The following is a 26119-nucleotide window of genomic DNA, read 5'->3' as shown; positions in this document are numbered from 1 at the left end:
AGTCCCCGGCTGTGAGTGCCAGTGATCAATGCGTGCCAAACTGTGTATCTTATGTGGAAATGGTATGTTCCAATCCACCCTGTAAAAAGACAACTGAAAACAGCCTTCTACAAGTTGAGCAACATCATGTGTATTGTGAGTGCTAGTATGTGTTGACAGTCTGTCTGCCCACTCTGGAACTAATCTAAATCGATTTAGCTCCTTTTAATTGGGTTATATGAGTTCCCTCTTAGTGCTCTGTTGAATTCCCCCATGGGCCTAAACCCATTTGTTCCCAGATATTCCTACCTGGGAAGTGCTATTCATCTTCCATACTGAGTGTGCTGCAGTCTCTCTTCCTTTCTCTCCAAGCCATCATTTGGAGGCAGGGTAGGATGATGGGTTTTATAATGGCTCCCATAATATTTTATGGTGCAACAAAATACCACATATACTCAGAGACGAAAGTACATAATGTGTTCCTTTGCTGCAAAGGCTCTGCCAAAAGGTAGAACGCAAAGCAAGCTTTATACTGTGACTGCATACCACTCTGAGCTCATAAAACATATTGAGACCATTTTTTAAAGCATATACTGTAGATGCTGCTGTGTCATTAAGTTGAAGGGAGATGTTATTAGACTTCCAATGTTGGGAGCATTCTAAGTATCCTGATTAACAGGTGCAACAATCTCGAGATTCTCCAAGTTATTCCTTCAGAAAACGAGCAGATGCTATTCCACAGCAGGTAAATCTGTGTCATGAGTCACACAGTTCTGATGAGTAGCATGCAATTGTCACTGTCTTGTCTACACACACGCAAGATCTAGTGACACCCTGTCTATTTGTCAATGAGAGTATGCTCCGAAGACCTCTCCTTGTTTACAGTGAAATAACATTGCTTTCTGGATTCGGTCAACCAATATTTAGCTGGTGAGTGCACACAGGAAGTTTGTAAAGGTTGAAGGCACCCAGTGGAATCAATGAAGTCAGTGACAGCCTCTTGTTAGTCTTCTCTCCCTCTCTGGCTCCCTGGCACGCTCCTGCTCCCCCGTCGCCCCTGGCAGAGTGCACCAGTTGCCTTTCATAGGCCTCACTGCTCCGTCTCGGCGGCTGCATCGCCTGCTATCCCTTGCAAGCTAATTTATTTACCAATTTGTCGCATGGTTAGAGTGATTGATAATCAATCATTTGCAAAGACATTATGAGGACTCACTGTTAGGGCCTGCATGTCGAAGACATAATTAATCATGCTATCATTTTTGGTGGCAAAATTATTAATTTCACCTGGGCCCCTCCTTTTGGTGTAAATGTGTACATTAAATGATTACGTTGGAGAAGATTCTGTCATTGCGAACGACCTTTCATATGTTGACGGTAAGTCGTGTGACAGGGAACTCTATTAGCTTAGAACACACAAATTAATAATTATCCTGTGTTGTGGCAGGTGGGTGGCAGGGTGCATGCCACCATTTGTGACCCGACACTTTCAAGACCTTAACACCTCATCAGAGTGGAATAATAAAAACACACATGCACCGGTTTCAGCTGGATCAAGGTGCTAAAAATAATGAGCATTTTGCAGTAAAATGTTGGTGTGACATTTTGGGATGGAGCCCTATGCCTGTTTCAACCGATTTGCTTAGCTGGAGAAAAGGCATGACAGCGCAAAGTCTGCTCTTAATAGGTGCAGCTGCTCCACAGTCCAGTCTGTCAGGGGAGCAGTCACCAAGCCCAAAGTCTGCATTTTTCAGACAGAACCAGGGAGGCAGGGGAAGAGAGGAGAGAGGAAGGATATCTGCATAGGATGGAATGGATTGTCTGGCTGGCCCTTGACCTGCTCTCCAAACTGTGTAATGACTGCAATCACAGGCCCCAAGGCAATCCTGGGAACTCTGGAGATGCTGTGCATTTGACTAAGAAAGACCTGTTGAGGGAGAGATTGCACAGTGCAAACAACCTGCTCCCACGTCTCTATCAATCCATTATATTTTCTGACGTTTTCTATGCATGGTTGTATGCACAGTGGGTTGAAAAGGCGGATGCCTCTGCTGTTGTGATGGAGTAAGTGCTCTCTGGTGCAGCAGATAATGGGACAAAGAGTTGCTGGAGGGACTTCACAAATACGCTGATGCTGCCATGCATAGCGTAACACTGGGCACTTGGCTTTGGCAGAGTATTAAAAATAACATAAGAATTTGTTTAAAAAAAGCCTACATCTTAATGACAATTTCGAATAAATACGTGCATATCATTGCATTATTGGATATCTGTTGATGTTAGAGTAGGTGCTCGATAAATCCTCTCTTGCAATTGATGCACTTAAACAATCAAATGGTAATCAGCATCTAAATGTAACTTAGAGGAAGGAGACCTCTGATTTATATACACAGCATATCCAAGTCTGTCTGTAGACAGAAATAATTTGTGTCCAGAAATGTCATCTTTATCCAAGGAAGTACATGTCACCAACTATAAAAATAACAAAGGACACTTTTGAATGTGGATATCCATGGTGATGAGACTATTCCTTACAATACTGACCCTTTATACCCATTAAACTTAAATGGCCAATCTGCACTTTTGAATGTGGATATCCACATGGTGATGATACTGACCCTTCATACCCATCTAACTTTAAGTACCCATCTCAACTGCTTGATACTGCACAGTTTTGGTACCCATTTCGCCAGAAAGTGGCCATGACGTCTCCCATTTGGAGAGGAGAGTTATTCTTGTTGTAATTCTAGAGGAAAATAGTGCAATGGGCCCACCAATGTTAAAATGAGCCTTTAGAGAAGATTATGCTCTCCGCTTACTTTAACACGTTTACGTTGCTCTGGTGTGCTGAATCATTTCTACCTATAATGGAACTGTAGAGATGTTCTTGAGAATGTAATACTTGTGTAGCCAATATCAATTTTATGAAAAGCTATCCAGCGTCTTAGGCTTGGGGCAGGATAATATTGTTTCAAAAATGTTTATTTCAATAGAATCCCAGTGAAGATTCCACCAAGATATGACCAGTAGTTCTTCCTTGATGGCATATCTTCACATCCATGTATTACATAACAAATGCAAATATTTCACTCAAAAGCAGGGATGGGCAACTCCATTCCTCAAGGGCCTGATTGGTGTCACACTTTTGCCCCAGCCCCAGCCCCAGCCCCAGCTAACACACCTGACTACAATAATCAACTAATCCTGATCTTCAGTTTAGAATCCAATTAGTTTAATCATCTGTGTTTGCTAGGGATGGGGGGGAAGTGTGACATCACTCCGGCCCCCGAGGACTGGAGTTTCCCACCCCTGATCTATAGCTCGATGACCTGTGGCATTGTTGATATGGATTTGAGTGGTATTGCAATGGATCAAGATTCTAGTAAGAAACCCTTAATCCTGAAAACTGAGCTTCATATGCATCTGTGCATATGTGGTCCTGGAATATATGATTTTCCAATCTTCATGGATGACAGAGTTTGTTTTTTAGTCTCATTGTGTGTGTTTGTGATAGTACAAATGTAGGATGTTAATTTTATCACTCTTTTGTTGATGAGAATTTTACTGTACTGCAGGAAATGCAGATGAGCTTTGAGATTTACATACATTTACTGAAAACCAACACTAACACACAGTTATATTAACAGTATTGCACTTTTCATGTAGCCTACTTGTGGCCAGCTAATAGCCTAACCACTGATCAAGCAACAAGGCGGCAGGTAGCCTAGTGGTTAGAGCGTTGGGCCAGTAACCGAAAGATTGCTAGGTTGAATCCCAGAGCAGACAAGGTGAAAAATCTGTTGATGTGCCCTTGAGCAAGGCACTTAACCCTAATACCTCCAGGGTTGCTGTTGAATGTCAAACCCTGGCTGTGACCCTGCTCTCTGGGGGTCTCGGGAAGAGTGGGATATGCAAAAATCAAGTGTGAAATAGGACAAATATAAGCACCCACCATATTGTTATGGACTAAACGTTCAAATCCTGTTGCTGCAGGATTATGTTGCTGTGACAGTATAGGTCAAATTAAGATCATACATTTGTAAACTACTGTAGATGTTCCAGCTTTGAAAGTCCCCTTACATGTTTCAAAGAGCTACATAGTGAGCCTCAGGGAAATCTCCTATGTACTTTGAATTTTTCATCCCTTGTGTTGCACTTGAGCAAACGTATAGAATATTTAATTTGTTTGCATCAGGACTCAGGAGGCAACTGGCTTTAGACCCAGCTTTTTGAATACTGTGAGAAGTCAGCGGGGCCATGGTAAAGATACCAAACATGCCCCTGAGGTATACCTCTAATTGTGAGATCAGTATGTTCAGCTCTGTTGATGGAGGCCCAAGGTGTTGGTAATGTATTCAGGAGGGTGTGCGTGCCTGTGGAGGGCAATGTGTGTGAATGTGTGTGTGTGTGTGTGTGTGTGTGTGTGTGTGTGTGTGTGTGTGTGTGTGTGTGTGTGTGTGTGTGTGTGCGTGCGTGCGCGTGCGTGTGTGTGTGTGTGTGTGTGTGTGTGTGTGTGTGTGTGTGTGTGTGTGTGTGTGTGTGTGGAAGAGGCAGCCAGAGCAGACAATTATCAAAATCCATCACCCCTGAATCAAATGTTTGCCCATTAGAGATGTTACAGGCTGACATTTCTGTGCAGAGCTACCGTTTAATCACTACGCCTTCCTCCACGGTGCTGCCAGGATGTCTGCAATCAGCACACATCCTGTCCAGCAGAGCGCCGACCAGCGACATTGTAGCTGGACCCACAGCAATTAGCCTGCAACACAAAAATGGTCAACACTGGTTAAGCTCTTAAAACTGTGAAGCGGGGAGATAATCGCAGATACGTATAAACGTGTAAATGTATATGTTGTAATGATCTGTCCTGATCTGTACCAGCGAGGGGCCCAGATCCTTCCTCCCGATTATATTGCACCAAGGTCAACTGAAGGACGACTTAATTGTTTTGATTCATTGGCTTCAGAGAGTTTTTTTCAGCTCTCCCTCTTGTCTTCAAAACCCACTATTGAGTGGCTCAGCTTCTCCCCACATTCCTCCTCTCATGTCTGGTTTCCCTTCAACTCTTACAGAGGGTGAACTATTTCCTTCGACTTGCAGAGACAGACATAATGCTAACGGCCACGGTAACAGCCACCACGCTAACAGCCACAACGCTAACACAACCTGCTGCATTAGTAGTTCCAGAAAAGGTTTGTCTCATTCCCAGGCAGCTTAATGCACTGTGTAACTGCACTAAGAGCTGCAGAACAGATGCACTCTGCAGTCCAGGGAGTTTAATGCCACTCGATTCTCGTATCAAGCCTTTGTGCTCTTTCTGTAGCATTTAGAGCATGTAAACGCTGTGCAGATAGATAGGTGGGCCAACTGTGCAGATAGATAGCTGGGCCGACTGTGCAGATAGATAGCTGGGCCGACTGTGCAGATAGATACCTGGGCCGACCGTGCAGATAGATAGCTGGGCCGACTGTGCAGATAGATAGCTGGGGCGACCGTGCAGATAGATAGCTGGGCCGACCGTGCAGGTGGATAGCTGGGCCGACCGTGCAGGTGGATAGCTGGGCCGACCGTGCAGATTGATAGCTGGGCCGACCGTGCAGATAGATAGCTGGGCCGACTGTGCAGCTAGATAGCTGGGCCGACCGTGCAGATAGATAGCTGGGCCAACTGTGCAGGTAGATAGCTGGGCCGACTGTGCAGGTAGATAGTTGGGCCGACTGTGCAGGTAGATAGCTGGGCCGACCGTGCAGGTGGATAGCTGGGCCGACCGTGCAGGTGGATAGCTGGGCCGACCGTGCAGGTGGATAGCTGGGCCGACCGTGCAGGTGGATAGCTGGGCCGACTGTGCAGGTAGATAGCTGGGCCAACTGTGCAGGTAGATAGCTGGGCCGACTGTGCAGGTAGATAGTTGGGCCGACTGTGCAGGTAGATAGCTGGGCCAACTGTGCAGGTAGATAGTTGGGCCGACTGTGCAGATAGATAGCTGGGCCGACTGTGCAGGTTGATAGCTGGGCCGACTGTGCAGGTTGATAGCTGGGCCAACTGTGCAGATAGATAGCTGGGCCGACTGTGCAGGTAGATAGCTGGGCCGACTGTGCAGGTTGATAGCTGGGCCGACTGTGCAGGTAGATAGCTGGGCCGACTGTGCAGGTAGATAGCTGGGCCGACTGTGCAGGTTGATAGTTGGGCCGACTGTGCAGATAGATAGCTGGGCCGACTGTGCAGGTAGATAGCTGGGCCGACTGTGCAGGTAGATAGCTGGGCCGACTGTGCAGGTAGATAGTTGGGCCGACTGTGCAGATAGATAGCTGGGCCGACTGTGCAGGTTGATAGCTGGGCCGACTGTGCAGGTTGATAGTTGGGCCGACTGTGCAGATAGATAGCTGGGCCGACTGTGCAGGTTGATAGCTGGGCCGACTGTGCAGGTAGATAGCTGGGCCGACTGTGCAGGTAGATAGCTGGGCCGACTGTGCAGGTAGATAGCTGGGCCGACTGTGCAGGTAGATAGCTGGGCCGACTGCAGGTAGATAGCTGGGCCGACTGTGCAGGTAGATAGCTGGGCCGACTGTGCAGGTAGATAGTTGGGCCGACTGTGCAGGTAGATAGTTGGGCCGACTGTGCAGGTAGATAGCTGGGCCGACCGTGCAGATAGATAGTTGGGCCGACCGTGCAGGTAGATAGCTGGGCCGACCGTGCAGATAGATAGCTGGGCCGACTGTGCAGATAGATAGTTGGGCCGACCGTGCAGATAGATAGTTGGGCCGACCGTGCAGATAGATAGTTGGGCCGACCGTGCAGGTAGATAGCTGGGCCGACCGTGCAGATAGATAGCTGGGCCGACTGTGCAGATAGATAGCTGGGCCGACTGTGCAGATAGATAGTTGGGCCGACCGTGCAGGTAGATAGTTGGGCCAACTGTGCTGCTAGATAGCTGGGCCGACATCTACTGTGTGCATGACACAAGTCATTTTTCCAACAATTGTTTACAGACAGATTATTTCACTTATAATTAATTCACTGTTTCACAATTCCAGTGGGTCAGAAGTTTACATACAGTAAGTTGACTGTGCCTTTAAACAGATTGGAAAATTCCAGAAAATGATGTCATGGCTTTAGAAGCTTCTGATAGGCTAATTGACATAATTTGAGACAATTGGAGGTGTACCTGTGGATGTATTTCAAGGCCTACCTTGGAACACTTTCTGTCTTTTCTGCGAAAAGTGCAAATCAATCCCAGAACAACAGCAAAGGACCTTGTGAAGATGCTTGAGGAAACAGGTACAAAAGTATCTATATTCACAGTAATATTTTCCGGTTATCGACATAACCGGAAAAGCCGCTCAGCTAGGAAGAAGCCACTGCTCCAAAACCGCCATAAAAAAAGCCAGACTACGGTTTGTAAATGCACATGGGGACAAAGATCATACTTTTTGGAGAAATGTCCTCTGGTCTGATGAAACAAAAATAGAACTGTTTGGCCATAATGACCATCATTATGTTTGGAGGAAAAAGGGGGAGGCTTGCAAGCCCATCCCAACCGTGAAGCACAGGGGTGGCAGCATCATGTTGTGGGGGTGCTTTGCTGCAGGAGGGACTGGTGCACTTCACAAAATAAATGGCATCATAAGGAAGGAAAATGATGTAGATATATTGAAGCAACATCTCAAGACATCAGTCAGGAAGTTAAAGCTTGGTCGCAAATGGGTCTTCCAACTGGACAATGACCCCAAGCATACTTCCGAAGTTGTGTCAAAGTCAAGTTATTGGAGTGGCCATCACAAAGCCCTGACCTCAATCCTATCGGAAATTTGTGGGCAGAACTGAAAAAGCGTGTGCGAGCAAGGAGACCTACAAACCTGACTCAGTTACACCAGCTCTGTACGGAGGAATGGGCCAAAATTCACCCAATTTATTGTGGGAAGCTTGTGGAAGGCTACCCAAAACGTTTGACCCAAGTTAAACAATTTAAAGGCAATGCTACCATATACTAATTGAGTGTATGTAAACTTCTGACCCACTGGGAATGTGATGAAAGAAATAAAAGCTGAAATTAATCATTCTATCTACTATTATTCTGACATTTCACATTCTTAAAATAAAGTGGTGATCCTAACTGGCCTAAGACAGGGAATTTTTATTCGGATTAAATGTCAGGAATTGTGAAAAACTGAATTTAAATGTATTTGGCTAAGGTGTATGTAAACTTCTGACTTGAACTGTAGATAGCTGGGCCGACTGTTCTCTCCAGTATTGGAGTATGCTGCATTTCCAATGATTTCTTTACTTCACCTGAAGCGTGCAGAGCCGGGGGCTGATGGGTGAGTGCTTTTGTTTTAGTCTCTCATTGCAGCGCTTCATTACCTCATTATTTCCACCTTAGCAGTTACTGGCGCTGTTCTACTTCACAAAAAAAAAAACAAAGACAAATGTCCACATTGTGTGGACAATAAAGTTTTTCTAATTCTAAATTCAAATTTTTATGACTGTGTCATTGTGCCATTGCTGCCCCACAATGCAATGTTACCAAGTCTATTTATGTAGAAAGGAGTGAGATGCAATATTGCCTTGGCTTTCTGTGTGAATGTAGTGGCTTTCCGTAAGGTTCACATTACTTGCTCATATAGATACGGCATTAAGTGTAGTATACCCTGTTTCGGGTTTTAAATTCTACTGTCAACAGTTGCAATGGCGAGGTAAAATCAGTCCTAGATGATTTACAACTAAATAAACGGTTCCTATTGAGAACCTTCAATTTGACAGTTTGATACAATTGGAAGCTTCTAGATCTTTAGATAAACCATACTGCATTTCACATACACGGCTGAAGTACCTGGCTGTAGATTGTAGGGTAAACCATATTGCATTTCATATACACGGCTGAAGTACCTGGCTGTAGATTGTAAGGTAAACCATACTGCATTGCACATACATGGCTGATGGAGCTAATTGACATGGCTAGACTACGGCTTATGCTGTGTCCCTCTGCCAGTGGTTGATTTATAGAGGGACCTGGACAAGGAGGAAAGTCAGTGGAGGTGCTCTCTGTCTGTCTCCTGCCTTATCTTACTTTATACATTATTTTACAGTTGATGAGGGGGTTGATGAGGGGATGCTGTTTGTTCCTCTCTGCAGCTCCTGAGAAACTCTCCTGAGTGCAGAACTGATTTCCTCTCGACCCCTCTGTGACACAGAAACATGGCCCAGATTGTCACCGTCAATCATGAGATTAAATTGTCACCCTGTCTGTCTGTATTTGGTAGACAGTAAATGACTGCAGAAGAATGGCTCAGCTTGTCATCGCCTTCGCACAATAAGTTCCCATTAGACCCCAGCCAGCTGGGAGTTCCTGGATCACCCACTCACTGGAGGATCCCTTGAGCTATATTGCAGGAATACGGCTATTGACTTATTCCCATGAGCTCATGAAGGATGCGGTTCTAGAATGGGTGGGTTTTATGATGTGAATTGGTGCATCTTCTATACTCTCCATACTCAACTTTTTCTTCTTAATTTTTTTACTAGGTCGGGCTTCGACCCCTGGTATCATATAAACACACATAAGACATGGAATAATGCATAGAATTTGTGGAAATTAGCTTTAAAAAAGCAAAAAGATCTCTGCCCCATGCAAAATGTGTAGAATTGCGGGAAATTAGCTTTAAAATAGCAAAGAAATCTCTGCCCCATGCAAAATGTGTAGAATTGCGGTAAATTAGCTTTAAAACTGCAACATTTTCTCTCCGTCAACAAGAGGGGTGTGAACAGTCACATGGGTTGCAAGGTGGGGGTTTGCTACTATGCCGATAAATAACATTATCCATCTGGAGCTTCGCCACCGAGGAAATTTGTGTGACCGGACCTTCTGAAATAGTACTTGAGTACCCCTGTTCTATACTGTATGTAATTCAGATTTTTCAAGTTCAAGTTTTATTTATTAGTCATATCTACAGGATACACATGATAATGTATACGCTGTCCAATGAAATGCTTACGTGCAGATAATTCTGATTTGAAGCTAATAAAGTACATAAAAACTGAATTGATGCCTTTTTGAATTCACACCCGATAGTAGACATTTAGAAATAGTAAACTGTGTAGCTTTGTAGCTATAGATACACGTATAAAAGATAGTCTACTGTGGATATTCAGAGATTTTATGTATATTTAAATGTAAATTTGAATTGAATGCGCAATCATAATTTAATTATGTTACACAGCTGATGTGTAGTTCAGTGCAGTATATAAGTGTCATATAACATCTTACTGAAGTTTTACTGGTCATTACTTTATTTATTAAGTTATTCCCTATGAATCTTCCCTCATACACAAGCATTATGTGGATCATAAATTACAAGGTCACAAGGTTTGGAAAAAGTAAGAAATCACATCTAACGTTATCAACTCATATTTCCTTTCAGTTCAGCAGCTTTTGTGGTATTTAGAGTACAATTGATCACCTGATGTGTGCCCTCTGACAGGTTGGGAAACTGCTTGGCAAATTGCCTGAACCTCCCACCCCTCTGGGAGACCTTATAGAAGAAAACCAATTTGAGAGAAATTCAGTAAACAGTGAATAACACAGGGTGCAGATACATTCTCTCACTTAAATGTGCAATATGCAGAAATCGCTCCACCATTTCCTGGTTGCTAAAATTCTAATAGTTCGCCTAATTTCAGTTTATGTGACATGTCTTTATATTTATGTCTGTAATAAAGCCCTTTTGTGGGGAAAACCTCATGTGAAACCTTCCAGCCATAATGGACTGACTGGCAGGATCGGTGCCAGCCTGCCAGGGAAATGCTCTTTTCAAAAAGCCACAGTCGGCTGGGCTCTGATGGCTGTCTGGAATGTAGCCACATCTAACATACAGTAGAACGTGGGGAGATAGATAATACCTGAGCTGTGTTTTCACTTCAATGATGCAGTAATAAAAATTGCCTGAAAGGGTCTGAAGGAAACTCTCTATCCAGGAGCCCTTCAGAAATATAACCTTGAGATGGAGAATGACATCAAGTCTCCGCCAGCATGCCTTTAAAGGACAGATAGGTTTGGCTTGAAATATTGTAAATTGTAATATCTCTGCTGATGGCTGGACGAATTGTCTGATCTTTTGTAGAAATATTACAGTGGAGGTAAATGACATTTTCTTGGTACGCAACCGGGACAGCTTTGTGGGCAGCATATAGAGGAGATGCGAGTTTGATTATAATTGTGCCGTGCTCAGCTTGCTATTATGACCCACCTTGAAGTCTACAACAGTGTGAAACTGGCTGTGCTGCCCCAAATGTCATCCTATTCTATATAGTGCACTACTTCTGAACAGGGCCCATAGGCCTCTGGCCAATCGTAGTAGACTATGTTGCTGTTTGGGACACATCCCTGTCGAGGAGCTGTCTTAAGGAATCATTATCTTCTCTCAGGGACGAGGCATGATAAACACCCTGGTTCAGAACATGAAAGGAAATTATGACTAGGCAGCAGTAATTTAACAAACTCCAATTAAGAGTTCTTGCATTAAATATGTCCAGGGCTTTTAATTCAGTCTGGCAATTTAATTAATTTCAGGAAACCACACACTGACCCCTGAGAGAGAGGTTCTGGTAGGTTTGCACTGGTATGTTTTGGTAGAGCATGTTCCCCTTTGGACTGCTCCCACTCACCCATCACATGGTGATTCAGACATGATTTATATCTTAGTCATTTAGCAGACACTCTTATCCAGAATGACTTACATCTGCTTACATCTTAATATTTTTTCATACTGGTCCCCCATGGGAATTGAACCCACAACCCTGGCGTTGCAAGTGCCATGTTCTTCCAACTGAGCCACACGGGACATTTAATGTTCTTATTTTGTAGGGGCCTGTCGCTCAGGCTTATATACCTCACTGTGACAAAGCCATAACTGCCGTGTAGATTTGGAGTAAGGCGTTTTCCACGCACCAGAAAAGAAAAATAGCCCATTATATGAAGAAATGCAGCAAGGACAAGCATGCTTACCTATACAACTCTTTGATATAACGTAATGATAAATAGTAAGTGTTAAATCATCCCTAGATGATGAAACAGAAGATATCTCACTGTCCTGCTGTCACCATCCAAGCACATCTTCTCACAGATCTTACTGTATATAGAATGGCTGTGGCATAGATAAACTTAAGAAAAATAATGAACTCCTTGTCTGATACAGTCTTATAGACATAGTTAGTAGGCCTGAGATATGTTTTCCATGCATGTTTATACACATACAATATACAGTGTTTCATTAAACAAGTGAGTGAATTTGGTTTAGGCAAAATGAAAAAAGAACAGCACATTTCTCTATAGACAGAAAACATATTATTATGGTTAAACACTGAAAATATTTAGTGTGATGACTATGTGACTGATGCTCAATCACATCGGAGACAAAATAACTGACAATATAATTGCTTAAAAAAACTGTAATCCTGGTGAAGCAACCTTCCACTCAAACAGTAGAAATTAATTAGAAACTGTTTTCAACATCAAAAAGAATAAAGAAACATTTATATATTTCTTCTAAGCAAAATGTCACTGAGAACCCTAGAGGTTTGCTGAGTCCGTTGTGCTACACAGACTATGGGTCTCTGCTTTTCCTCCAAAGCTCCCATTAACATCAACTCTCCAAATGTCATCCGTGGGAGGTCCAGCAACCGTTATGATCAATGTTGGGTGAATATCATCATGTGTGATTATTCCCTTCAAAATTGTTATATGCTGTGGCCATATGCTGTGGTTATATGCTGTGGCCTTTTGTGGCCACTTCCCAGTCCTGACCAAGCATAATACCTTCATACTACTAATGTGTTAGAATGCAGGTGTAACCGATGTGAATTGGCTAGCTAGTTAGCGGTGGTGCGCGCCAATAGCCTTTCAAACGGTGACGTCACTCGCTTTGAGACCTTGAAGTAGTGGTTCCCCAAGGGCCGTGGCTTTTGTGGAGCGATGGGTAATGACACTTTGTGGGTGACTGTTGTTGATGTGTGCAGAGGGTCCCTGGTTCGCGCCCGGGTCGGGGCCGAGGGGACGGACTGAAGTTATACTGTTACATTGATGCTGTTGACCCGGATCACTGGTTGCTGCAGAAAAGGAGGAGGTTGAAAGGGGGGTGAGTATAACGGATGTGAAATGGCTAGCTAGTTAGCGGTGGTGCGCGCTAATAGCGTTTCAATCGGTTACGTCACTCGCTTTGAGACCTTGAAGTAGTGGTTCCCCTTGCCGCGGCTTTTGTGGAGCGATGGGTAACGATGCTTCGTGGGTGACTGTTGTTGATGTGTGCAGAGGGTCTCTGGTTCGCGCCCGGGTTGGGGCGAGGGGACGGACGTAAAGTTAAACTGTTACACAGGAAGCTCTAGATGTGTGGATATATCTGGCATTAGTGCAATGAAGATTTTGTATTAGCCTTCTGTTCACAAACGTATCTGCTTACTGTTCACTTATTCTGCGAGTGTACATTTGAAGACAAATGTTTGCAGATCATAGTCTTGGCTAATGGGCACACAATTCCCTCTACTGCATGAGAATGCCTGAGTCAACAATCGCCTCGTCTCAACAACTCTTTCCTACCAATGAGCAGTGGAACAGTGCTAGCTAAGGACAATTATACTCTCTGGAGGCTCTTAGCTTTGCTGTGCTGTGAGGAGAATGTGTGTAAGTGGACACGTGAGGAAGGCTGATGGCCGTGGCCGTTATAGGCGTTGGTGGGATTGAAGGTCAGTATCAATTGAATGAAGATGTCCTCTCCAATGCTTCTAGTGTAAACAGTTGTAGGAAACCCGGCTGGCCCAGAGGACTCGGTTTGGGTGGCATTCCTCGATGACATCTGTGTTGAACTCTGTCTTCCTTACCCAAGGAGCTGGAGCTAAGGAGGGAGGGGGCAGGAGAACTCCTTTGAGGGGAAGATCCAGTAGCTTCATTGATTCTCTGTACAAGCTGTGTGAAGACCAGGGTCATGCCATAAGAAGCCACTTGGGTACATTTTGAATCACAGTTTTAGGGTTAACAACCAACAACCATTTTTACTGGCAAATTGTGAGATCATTTCAACATTTCTTCCTTTCCTCCACCCACACACCATTAGGGAAGTTTGCATTCGCTCTTCAAATGGTTTCCGTGCCTTCCTAGAGACGGCTGAAGTTTTCCAGCGAGTCTTCCAGACATCAAAGCCTAGTCAGGTTTGAGAGAGAGAGAGAGAGAGAGAGAGAGAGAGAGAGAGAGAGAGAGAGAGAGAGAGAGAGAGAGAGAGAGAGAGAGAGAGAGAGAGAGAGAGAGAGAGAGAGAGAGAGAGAGAGAGAGAGAGATAGATAGATAGATAGATATATAGACACACAGAGAGAGAGAGAGAGAGAGAGAGAGAGAGAGAGAGAGAGAGAGAGAGAGAGAGACACACACAGAGAGAGAGAGAGAGAGAGAGAGAGAGAGAGACACACACACAGAGAGAGAGAGAGAGAGAGATAGAGAGAGAGACACACACAGAGAGAGAGAGAGAGAGAGAGAGAGAGAGAGAGAGAGAGAGAGAGAGAGAGAGAGAGAGAGAGAGAGAGAGAAAACACGTCAGCAGGACGTTATTCTGTTTTCACATTCACTCAGGCATGGAGGGAGGAAATGCACTGCACACTTCATAATGCAGCACTCACACACGGTAACTGAATTAGCTCTGCAGCAAAGCTCCAACATCAGCAGCACCAATGGAGGGAGAAAGACAATGTGTCCGGTTCCGCCTTTTATAGCTCTCTGACTGCATGCGCTTTGAGGAACGGTGGCTCTGAGAGGAAAACGTCCCCAGCCGTCCCTTAAGACAAACACAAGTTAATCCTCTCTGAGAAAAATAACATTTCTAGTCTGATGTGCCATTGTTTTGCTTTATTTGTCTCTGTCAGACTCTCTCACTCTCGCTTTCTCTTGCGGTCCCTCATGATGTCCAAGTTTGCCTCATTGCACCAATTGCACTGACAGCAAATCATGTTGAAAATAACTCAGATTACACCACAGTCAGTATAATCCTGGAATTTAGACAGATAGGACATGATTGCATGGAAATAAGCTGAGATGTTGTGCAGTAGTTAAGTCCACTGCATCGGCCAGCAGCATGGTTTCAGAGGTTTGTGGCCTTATAGTGTAATAAGTTATTATGCACATATAAAACCAACGTTTATCCTTAGCCGTGTACCAAAATGTTTTGTTTACTGACGGTATGTAGCTGACCATGACAATGGAACTGTGGGCTATGCTCAGTTTATCGTTATCTTCATGAGCCATTCCTACAGGCTGTTCCCATGCCACTGCCTAATTCCTCAATCAGTCAAAATATTTTGAATACAATCTTTACAATACAGTAAACTCACGTGGAAAAATATGTTAATCTCCGAACATTATGATCAATAATGGAATAATCTCATCAGAATTTAATGCACTGGTTGCTATAAATCATAGCCTTTCATATCATCTTGATATGCCACACCTGTCAGGTGGATGGATTATTTTGGCAATGGAGAAATGCCCACTAACAGGGATGTAGACAAATTTATGCACAAAATTTGAGAGAAATAAACTTTTTGTGCATACAGTATGGAACATTTCTTTAATTTCAGCTCATGAAACATGGGACCAACACTTTACATGTTTATATTTTTGTTCAGTGTAGCTCCAAATAGTTAATTGGGAGTGAAAATGTCAGTGGCAGTCTGCTTTGTGTTGTGTTTGGGACCTTTTAGCTTCTAATTCCTGCACATTCATTATGAATGTGATTAGATCTTTCTAAATTCCTTCTCTGCAGTCTCACTATGGACTGAATACTGTTACAGTGTAGGCAGACAAACACTCTCCAACACACTGGCTTCTGATTAATTATGAAGAGATGATGTCTATATAAACATCCCATAATCTGCAAACAATAGCATGACCATTTTCATGCCCCAACAGAGCCCTCCCAGTGCTCTCTCTCTCTCTCTCTCTCTCTCTCTCTCTCTCTCTCTCTCTCTCTCTCTCTCTCTCTCTCTCTCTCTCTCTCTCTCTCTCTCTCTCTCTCTCTCTCTCTCTCTCTCTCTCTCTCTCTCTCTCTCTCTCTCTCTCTCTCTCTCTCTCTCTCTCTCTCTCTCTCTCTCTCTCTCTCTCTCTCTCTCTCTCTACACTAAATGACCAAAAGTATGTGGCCACCTGCTCGTCCAACATCTCATTCCAAAATAATGGGAATAAATATGGAGTTGGTCCTACCTTTGTGACTGTAACAGCCTCCACTCTTCTGGGAAAGCTTCCCACTAGATGTTGGAACATTGCTGTGGTGACTTGCTTCCATTCAGCCACAAGAGCATTAGTGAGGTTGGGCTCTGATGTTGCGCGATTAGTCCTGACTCGCAGTCGGCGTTCCAATTCATCCTAAATGTATTCAGTGGGGTTGAGGTCAGGGCTCTGTGCAGGCCAGTGAAGTTCTTCCACACTGATCTCGACAAACCATTTCTGTATGGACCTTGCTTTGTGCACGGGGACATTGTCATGCTGAAACAGAAAAGGTCCTTCCCCAAATTGTTGCCACAAAGTTGGAAGCACAGATTCGTCTAGAATGTCATTGTATGCTGTAGCGTCCATTCACTAGAACTAAGGGGCTAGCCCAGATCATTATTCATCCTCCACCAAAAGGTACAGTTGGCACTATGCATTGGGGCAGGTAGTGTTCTCCCGGCATCCGCCAAACCCATATTTGTCCGTCGTACTGCCAGATGGTGAAACGTGAATCATCACTCCAGAAAACGCATTTCCGCTGCTCCAGAGTCCAATGGCGGCGAGATTTACACCACTCCAGCCGACGCTTGGCATTGCACATGGTGATCTTAGGCTTGTGTGTGGCTGCTCGGCCATGGAAACCCATTTCATGATGCTTCCGCCAAACAGTTGTTGTACTGGCACTCGGTGGTCTCGTTCTGTGAGCTTGTGTGGCCTACCACTTTGCGGCTGAGCAGTTGTTGCTCCTAGACGTTTACACTTCAAAATAACAGCAATTACAGTTGACCGTGGCAGCTCTAGCAGGACAGAAATTTGACGAAATGTGAAGTCACTGAGCTCTTCAGTAAGGCCATTCTACTACAAATGTGTTTTTATGGAGTTTGCATGGCTGTGTGCTCGATTTTATACACCTGGCAGCAATGGGTGTGGCTGAAATAGCCGAATCTACTAATTTGAAGGGGTGTCCACATACTTTTGTGTATATATATACACTATCGTTCAAAAGTTTGGGGTCACTTAGAAATGTCCTTGTTTTTGAAAGAAAAGCACATTTTTTTTGTCCATTAAAATAACATCAAATTGATCAGAAATACAGTGTAGACATTGTTAATGTTGTAAATGACTATTGTAGCTGGAAACGGCAGATTTTTTATGGAATATCTACATAGGCGTACAGAGGCCCATTATCAGCAACCAATGGCACGTTGTGTTAGCTAATCCAAGTTTATAATTTTAAAAGACTAATTGATCATTAGAAAACCCTTTTGCAATTATGTTAGCACAGCTGAAAACTGTTGTTCTGCTTAAAGAAGCAATAACACAGGCCTTCTTTAGACTAGCTGAGTATCTGGAGCATCAGCATTTGTGGGTTCGATTACAGGCTCAAAATGGCCAGAAACAAAGACCTTTCTTCTGAAACTCGTCAGTCTATTCTTGTTATGAGAAATGAAGGCTATTCCATGTGAGAAATTGCCAAAAAACTGAAGATCTCGTACAACGCTGTGTACTACTCCCTTCCCAGAACAGCGCAAACTGGCTCTAACTAGAATAGAAAGAAGAGTGGGAGGCCCCGGTGCACAACTGAGCAAGAGCACAAATGTGTCTAGTTTGAGAAACAGATGCCTCACAAGTCTTCAACTGGCAGCTTCATTAAATAGTACCTGCAAAACAACAGTCTCAATGTCAACAGTGAAGAGGTGACTCCAGGATGCTGGCCTTCTAGTTCCTCTGTCCAGTTCCTCTAGCCTTTTTAAAATGATAAACTTGGATTAGCTAACACAACATGCCATTGGAACACAGGAGTGATGGTTGCTGATAATGGGCCTCTGCACGCCTATGTAGATATTCCATAAAACACCTGCCATTTCCAGCTACAATGGTTATTTACAACATTAACAATGTCTACACAGTATTTCTGATCAATTTTATGTTATTTTAATGAACAAAAAATAGCTTTTCTCTCAAAAACCAAGACATTTCTAAATGACCCCAAACTTTTGAACGGTAGTGTGTATACACTGAAGAAAAAATATAAACACAACATGCAACAATTTACAGTTCATATCAGGAAATCAGCCAATTGACATAAATAAACTAGGCCCTAATCTATGGAGTTCACATGACTGGGCAGGGGCGCAGCCATGGGTTGTTCAGCTTTATTACAGACATAAATACTCCTCAGTTTCATCAGCTGTCCGGGTGGCTGGTCTCAGATGATCCCGCAGGTGAAGAAGCCGGACGTGGAGGTTCTGGGCTGGCGTGGTTACAGGTGGTCTTCAGTTGTTAGGCTGGTTGGACGTACTTCCAAATTCCATAAAATGACATTGGATGCGGCTTATGGTAGAGAAAATCTCTAACAACAGTTCCGCTGGACATTCCTGCAGTCAGCATGCCAATTGTATGCTCCATCAAAACTTGAGACATCTGTGGCATTGTGCTGTGTGACAAAACTGCACATTTTAGAGTGGCATTTTATTGTCCCCACCACAAGGTGCACCTGTGTAATGATCATGCTGTTTAATCAGCTTCTTGATTTGCCACCCCTGTCAGGTGGATGTATTATTTTGGCAAAGGAGAAACCCTCACTAACAGGGATGTAATCAAATTTGTGCACAACATTTGAGAGAAATAAGCTTTTAGTGCAGATGGAACATTTCTGGGATCATTTATTTCAGCTCAGGAATCATTGGACCAACACTTTACATGTTGCGTTTATATTTTGTTCAGTGTATATATATATATACATGTATATGTACAGTGCCTTCGGAAAGTATTCAGACCCATTGACTTTTTCCACCTTTTGTTATGTTACAGCCTTATTATAAAATCGATTAAATAAAAAAAATCCTCAGCTATCTATACGCAATACCCCATAATGACAAAGTGAAAACAGGTTTTTAGAAATTGAAAAACCTTTGTTTTTACATAAGTATTCAGACCCTTTGCTATGAGACTCGAAATTGAGCTTAGGTGCATCCTGTTTCCATTGATCATCCTTGAGATGTTTCCACAATTTGATTGGAGTCCATCTGTGGTAAATTAAATTGATTGGACATGATTTGGAAATGCGCACACCTGTCTATATAAGGTCCCACAGTTCACAGTGCATGTCAGAGCAAAAACCAAGCCACGAGGTCAAAGGAATTGTCCGTAGAGCTCTGAGACAGGTTTATGTCGAAGCACAGATCTGGGGAAGGGTAGCAAAACATTTCTGCAGCATTGAAGGTCCACAATAACACAGTGACTTCCATCAATCTTAAATGGAAGAAGTTTGGAACCACCAGGACTCTTCTTAGAGCTGTCCATCCAGCCAAACTGCGGGGAGAAGGGACTTTTTCAGGGAGGTGACCAAGAACCCGAAGGTCAGTATGACAGAACTCCAGAGTTCCTCTGTGGAGATGGAAGAACCTTCCAGAAGGACAACCATTTCTGCAGCACTCCACCAATCAGACCTTTGTGGTAGAGTGGCCAGACTGAAGCCACTCCTCAGTAAAAGGCACATGACAGCCTGCTTGGAGTTTGCCAAAAGGCACCTAAAGGACTCAGACCATGAGAAACAAGATTCTCTGGCTCTATGAAACCAAGTTTGAACTCTTTGGCCTGAATGCCAAGCGTGAAGTCTGGAGGAAACCTGGCACCATCCCTATGTTGAAACATAGCGATGGCAACATCATGCTGTGGGGATGTTTTTCAGCGGCAGGGACTGGGAGACTAGTCAGGATCGAGGCAAAGATGATCAGAGCAAAGTACAGAGAGATCCTTGATGAAAACCTGCTCCAGAGCGCTCAGGACCTCAGCCTGGGGCAAAGGTTCACCTTCCAACAGGACAATGACCCTAAGTGCACAGCCAAGACACGCAGGAGTAGCTTCGGGACAAGTCTCTGAATGTCCTTGAGTGGCCCAGCCAGAGCCCGGACTTGAACCCGATCGAACATCTCTGGAGAGACCTGAAAATAGTTGTAAAGCGACGCTCCCCATCCAACCTGACAGCTTCAGAGGATCTGCAGAGAAGAATGGGAGAAACTCCCCAATTACAGATGTGCCAAGCTTGTAGCATCATACCCAAGAAGATTAGAGGCTGTAATCGCTGCCAAAGGTGCTTCAACAAAATACTGAGTAAAGAGTCTGAATAATTATGTAAAGTGATATGTCAGTTTTCTTTTTTATACATTTGCAAACATTTCTAAAGACCTGTTTTTGCTTTGTCATTATGGAGTATTGTGTATAGATTGATGAGGAATTAAAAAAAAATCTATTTTAGAATAAGGATGTAACCTAAAAATAAAGAAAACCCTGGAATGAGTAGTTGTGTCCAAACTTATGACTGGTACTGTATATAGCAGGGAAGAGCCTCTCCACAACCTCTGAAATACAGTAAGAGAGAGCAGTAGCCGTCTGAGTCTAGCACTTAGCCATTACATTAGCTAAAAGCTGTTGGACCTACATTAGGCCAGTCACTGGTGACAGGCTATCTATTGCATCGTGATCATAGATCCATATAGGGCATGCATATACTCGAAGCAGGCCTCAATGCCTGGTTAGTGGTGTCTCAAACAAGAACGATTAGCTCTTTCTAAAAGTTCTAACGCTTAATTGAGTCAGCATTCTGTTGCATTGAATTATACAGCAAGCTGTTTGTAATATTGGATGACTGGTATTTGGAAAGTATTGTATTGTGAGGAAGGACATACTCAAGATCAAATTCTGCAGGCTGCTTAGCATTGAAATATGCTCAATATCTTGCTAATTGCATGGATTGTTGCATTAAATCACTACTTGGCTAGATCCCTATGCTAATTCTCATCAAGAAGCCTTGGTTTTTAATGTAGTGCTATACACCACACGGAGAGAGACATATCCGTAAAGTATACAGTCATAATAAGTCATAGCCAGTGTGCTCTAATGTCCAGAAGCCCAGCCCTAGCCTGCAGCTTAGCAAATTGATGGATATGTTTTCCTCTGACCCTTGACCCCACTCGGCCAGCTCTGAGCCAGCACTCAGCCAGGCTTGAATGCCCTCCTACACTTCAGGTCAGATACTATGCTGATACAAACAAAGTGAACAATATGGAGTGTTCCGCTTCTGGTAGTAATAATAAGCAGGTTTTCATAGGTTGCCGATCGTCTCTGGCAACTGTAAAAGGACAGGTCTATTGATAGACTCGTGGGGCCTCTGAGGTTGTATGGGGACAGAGGAAGAAGCAAGAGGAGCTGCATGAAGCTATTACAGTAGAATAGGATATGCTGCTGGAAATGCTAAACCTGGACAGCTTGGTCCACAGGACTGACTGACTGGCACACCATGCAATGGCTGGTTGGCACGTTAAGGTTGAGTCTCACCCATGGGCGCCAAGGCTGCGTGCCTCTGCATGACAAGCCCCAGCATCAGCCCCAGCCTCCTCCTAGTTTTATCTGAACAGTCACTCTGAATAACCCAACAAAACAGAAGAAAAAAGGGGAACTGCGGGCCGTCTCTGTCTCTCTCTCCCTACGTCCCTCCGGTCCATCCGCATACAAAATGCTCTCGTCAAAATGTCAAACACTTACTCATGCATGTTCCGCTGTTTCAATGGGTCCCTGTGCTTCTGACTTGGTCATTGGAACTTTTTTCATGCCGTTTATTACGAGGGACGACTTGGCAATGATGCTGTCTCCTGGTATTTCTCCTGGGAACGTGATGTGCCCATTTTGACAGCAGGTAGAGGAGGAATGGTTTACATGCTAATGCGTCTTAAAGGAGTCAGCATCTTTGTGTTCAGGGGGAGAATCAGCAGGGGGCACAGGTGGAGGAGCAAGATGCATGACGTGAGGTTAGTTAGAGCTTAAGGTATTGTGTTTGTTATGTATTCTGTCCCAATATCTTTTGCCCTCTTTTCACTGTTGCCAATGTTTTTTAGGCAGTTTTACGTGGTTCTTTGGTGGGTATTATACACTGAGCCTTCAGATAGTTACGGCCATTTTCTGTTAGTTGCTGAAGAGCAATTTGACTATAATGAAACACCAGTTGTAATTAAATAGATGCTAATTTGTAGGCCTGTTTTTACTCTAGTCCGGCAGCCGTTTGAATTGGACTGAGCATTACTGCTGTTGTGTCTGGTTTTGGATGTAATTGCACCAACAGACAGGAGGAAATTAAGCAGGTCAAGTGCTTCTGAAAATAACCCTTTCCCAATGAACTCTTCGGAATCTCCATGACAAGGAACCCAACTGACTAATGTTCTAATTCAACAGAGCAAGGGGACTACATCATTTACAGGTATGATATCCACCTTCCCCAGGGCTGTCCACCAGGACCTGGCAGCATCATCACCCGTTCAGGAGGCTGTGTCTGCAGCCTGCCTGCCCGCCCTCAGTCCTAGGCCATGGGATTCCATGGCTGTAATAGGAACTCTCCTCTTAGCAGGGCTGTTGAGAGGTAAGCAAGAGGATGGCTCTGGGGGAAGGGATTACCGTGTCAGGTTTACTCAGTCTTAGAGCCAGTCAATAACTTCATCCCGAGTGCTCTCTCTCTCCCTCTCCTCGGAAAATATCACCATTACCGGCGGTAGACATTTCACACAAAGCAATTTTAGCATTGCAGTGCGGAGAGGGATTGTTCATTACATTTCCTAAATGTCGACACATTGATCGCAGTCCGTACTAGTCACTGATGAATGGCTCTAACTTTCCATAAGCCGTTTGCAACTAAAATGGTTTGGTGTGTGTTCATCAGTTTTATTGGATAATACTTAACAGCTTTAAGTCCACACATTCTTAAAATGGCAATACAGTTATGGGAGGATGAAACAATTGACAGTCAAATTACTCTAGTTAATAAACAACACAATCATCGTTTGGAAAATGTATTTTGTTTTATTAACATAAAATGTATGCCCTCAAGCTGCCGTTTTAGCTACTGTATGTCTCTCTTTTTTTCAGTAATTTTGAATGACCTATTGCAACTAAAGAAGGATGGAGTCTGTAGGAATGCAAATATGAGTATGATATGGCTTTGCATTCAACCAGTAAATAATGTACTGTATTAATACAGTACTTGTGTTCTTTTTGTCTCATTTGAAATTCAAACACTTGATTTGGACACATGAAATGGATGAGCTCTATGTCCAGTAAAACATGAACATGAACTGTGACCCTGGTGATTAACAACCATTACCCCTGTGAGGAATGTAATTGCATGATTGATGCTGGTTTTTTATGACACACTCATGGCTCCAAGGAATTGAAAGGTAAATAAACAATGTTAGCGTGTCCTTTTCTCCATGAGATCATACTACACTGAACAAAGACATAAACGCAACATGTAAAGTGTTGGTCCCATGTGTCATGAGCTGAAATAAAAGATCCCAGAAATTTTCCAGACGCACAAAAAAGCTTATTTCTCTAAAAATGTCTGTATAAATTTGTTTATATCCCTGTTAGTGAGCATTTTTTTGTCGTGTCTGGACTGTCATTAAATGTGAAGATTGTATCTTATCAAATCAATTCTCTATGTGTAATTTAATTACGCGATTAAACTAATCATGTAACTTTAATTACCTAGGAAGTCGGGGCACCACAGGAATATGTTGTTTATAGAGTTTCAATTCCCGAATATAACTCTTCAGATATTTTCATATCTTGTCAAGTACACTCTTGTATTAATGAATTATTATTACCTCATCAGTTCTCATTACTGAATGTCGCCAACCCTTGGATATCAGCATGAACCCTAGCCTCCATAATGAATAAGCATATACAAATTGGCTGAATTATTTATTTACTAACTAACTAATCAAATCACAGAATTACATAAACAAACAACGTAGTTATTGGTTACTAACACAATGCATTGATAAGTCCCTTGTGGGCTAAACCTGTATGATGGCTTGGTAGACAATGGAAAGGGGTGGAGACAGAAAGAGCAGGAAAGACAAAATGGATTTACTACACACAGTTGATAATTATATTCATTGAAATGCTAATCCTTTGCACATGAACGGCCGCTCATTCGAAAATAATTGCAATGTATATATTTACGCCCGTATGTCATTGTTGTCTTCTCTGTTGGAATCGCCGGTCCGTCTGCTGGAGAGTCAGTTCATCAGAGAGTTCCCTAGAAGTCACAATGTCTTTCGTGGTTGTAGCTTTCTCAGAGGCTTTGGAAAGTGTCTGTTGTAATGGATACGTCAGATGGTTGTTGCATAGAATAGATGCTTCCGCGGTTGTCGGTATTCCCGTACTAGACTTACGTAATTTCCAGCTGCAGACTAGTAATTCTACATCTAGGATTTGCTCTTATTCTGTAGTGATCCATAGTCTCAGAGTTTAACCATTTCCAGCCATGTAGCCAACGCTACACGCTGTATGGTCTCCGTGGCCTATAGAGTTGTAGTTCTTAACCATTTCACATGTTGCGTCAGCTGCATGTTTTCTAGTCTTGTGGCCTATAGAGTTGTAGTTCTTAACCATTTCACATGTTGCGTCAGCTGCATGTTTTCTAGTCTTGTGGCCTATAGAGTTGTAGTTCTTAACCATTTCACATGTAGCATCAGCTGCATTTTTCTAGTCTGATGGCCTATAGAGTTGTAGTTCTTAACCAGTTCTCATGTAGCATCAGCTGCATGTTTTCTAGTCTAATGTAAATTTTGTCAGGAGTGAGTTTTATATACTTCTGAGAAAAGGGCGGTCCATGACGCCGACGTAATGCCTATACTCACGTGGGCGTGTGTCACGTTCCTGACCTGTTTTCTGTTGTTTTGTATGTGTTTAGTTGGTCAGGACGTGAGCTGGGTGGGAATTCTATGTTGTGTGTCTAGTTTGTCTGTTTCTATGTCCAGCCTAATATGGTTCTCAATCAGAGGCAGATGGTAATCGTTGTCCCTGATTGAGAATCATATATAGGAGGCTTGTTTTGTGTTGGGATTTTGTGGGTGTTTGTTTCCTGTCTCTGTGATTGTCTGCACCTGTCACGACTTCAACCGAGGCAGGCTCTCCTTCCCGTTCGGGTGGCGCTCGGCGGTCGTCGTCACCGGCCTACTAGCTGCCACTGACTCTTTTTCCTCCCCCTCCTTATGTGTTTATTTGTATCACCTGGTTTGAGTTAATTGGTAATTAGTGTGGCTTTATTAGTCAGCCAGCCTGTATGCTTCTTTGTGCGGGATTGTTCGTCTGTAGCTGTGGATTTCGGGAGTGGTGTATTGTATTGTATACTGGGTTTGTCTCCCGTATTAGTAGACAGGTGTTTATGACACCCAGTAAGTCCGTGTTGGACATTTTGGAAAGCCGGTTGGGAATTAAAAATCACCGCATTGAAGCTCTGCTGTTCCTGCGTCTGATTTCACACCCCCCGACACCCAGGTCGTTACAGCACCAGATAGGTCTGTGTCGGTTTTTGCACATTTGTTATTTTGTATTGTTGTTTGTAGTGTTTTACTTGTTCTTTATTAAACATGTTTAACACTAGCCGCGCTGCACTTTGGTCCTCTCCTTCACCCCTGGAAGAAAACCGTTACAGAAACACCCGCCTAACCCGGACCAAGCAGCGTGGCAACGGGCAGCAGCAACAGCAGCAGCGGTACAAGGAGGAATGGACATGGGAGGAGATTCTGGACGGAGAAGGACCCTGGGCAGAGCCAGAGGAGTGTCGCCGTCCCAAAGCGGAGCTGGAGGCATCAAAAGCGGAGAGGCGGCATTATGAGGCGCTTGCGAGGCAGAGTGGCTGGAAACCCGAGAGGCTCACCCAAAAAATTCTTGGGGGGGGGCTAAAGGGGAGTGTGGCGAAGCCGGGTTGGATACCTGAGCCAACTCCCCGGGCTTACCGTGGAGTGAGAGGGCGTCGTACTGGTCAGACACCGTGTTATGCGGTAAAGCGCACGGTGTCCCCAGTACGCGTGCTTAGCCCAGTGCGGGCTATTCCACCTTGCC

General features: G+C 43.8%; 1 protein-coding gene across 2 annotated transcripts in view; it reads left to right on the top strand.

Moving 5' to 3' along the window:
* The window catches only part of kctd16b (potassium channel tetramerization domain containing 16b), an 82823-nt gene that overhangs the window by 1013 nt on the left and 55691 nt on the right, over positions 1-26119 (top strand). Inside the window, exon 2 of one of the 2 annotated variants that reach the window (XM_039004603.1) lies at positions 25427-25449. The exons of the other annotated variant lie outside the window; for it this stretch is intronic. Within the exon in view, the coding sequence (XP_038860531.1) occupies positions 25427-25449 (23 nt within the window). The remainder of the gene's footprint in view (positions 1-25426; positions 25450-26119) is intronic. 2 annotated transcript variants of the gene reach the window in all.

The sequence above is a fragment of the Salvelinus namaycush genome, chromosome 12 (genome assembly GCF_016432855.1).
Source record: "Salvelinus namaycush isolate Seneca chromosome 12, SaNama_1.0, whole genome shotgun sequence".
Lineage (NCBI taxonomy): Eukaryota > Metazoa > Chordata > Actinopteri > Salmoniformes > Salmonidae > Salvelinus > Salvelinus namaycush.
Note: the sequence above shows the minus strand (reverse complement) of the source record. Positions and strands in the feature narration are given on the sequence as shown.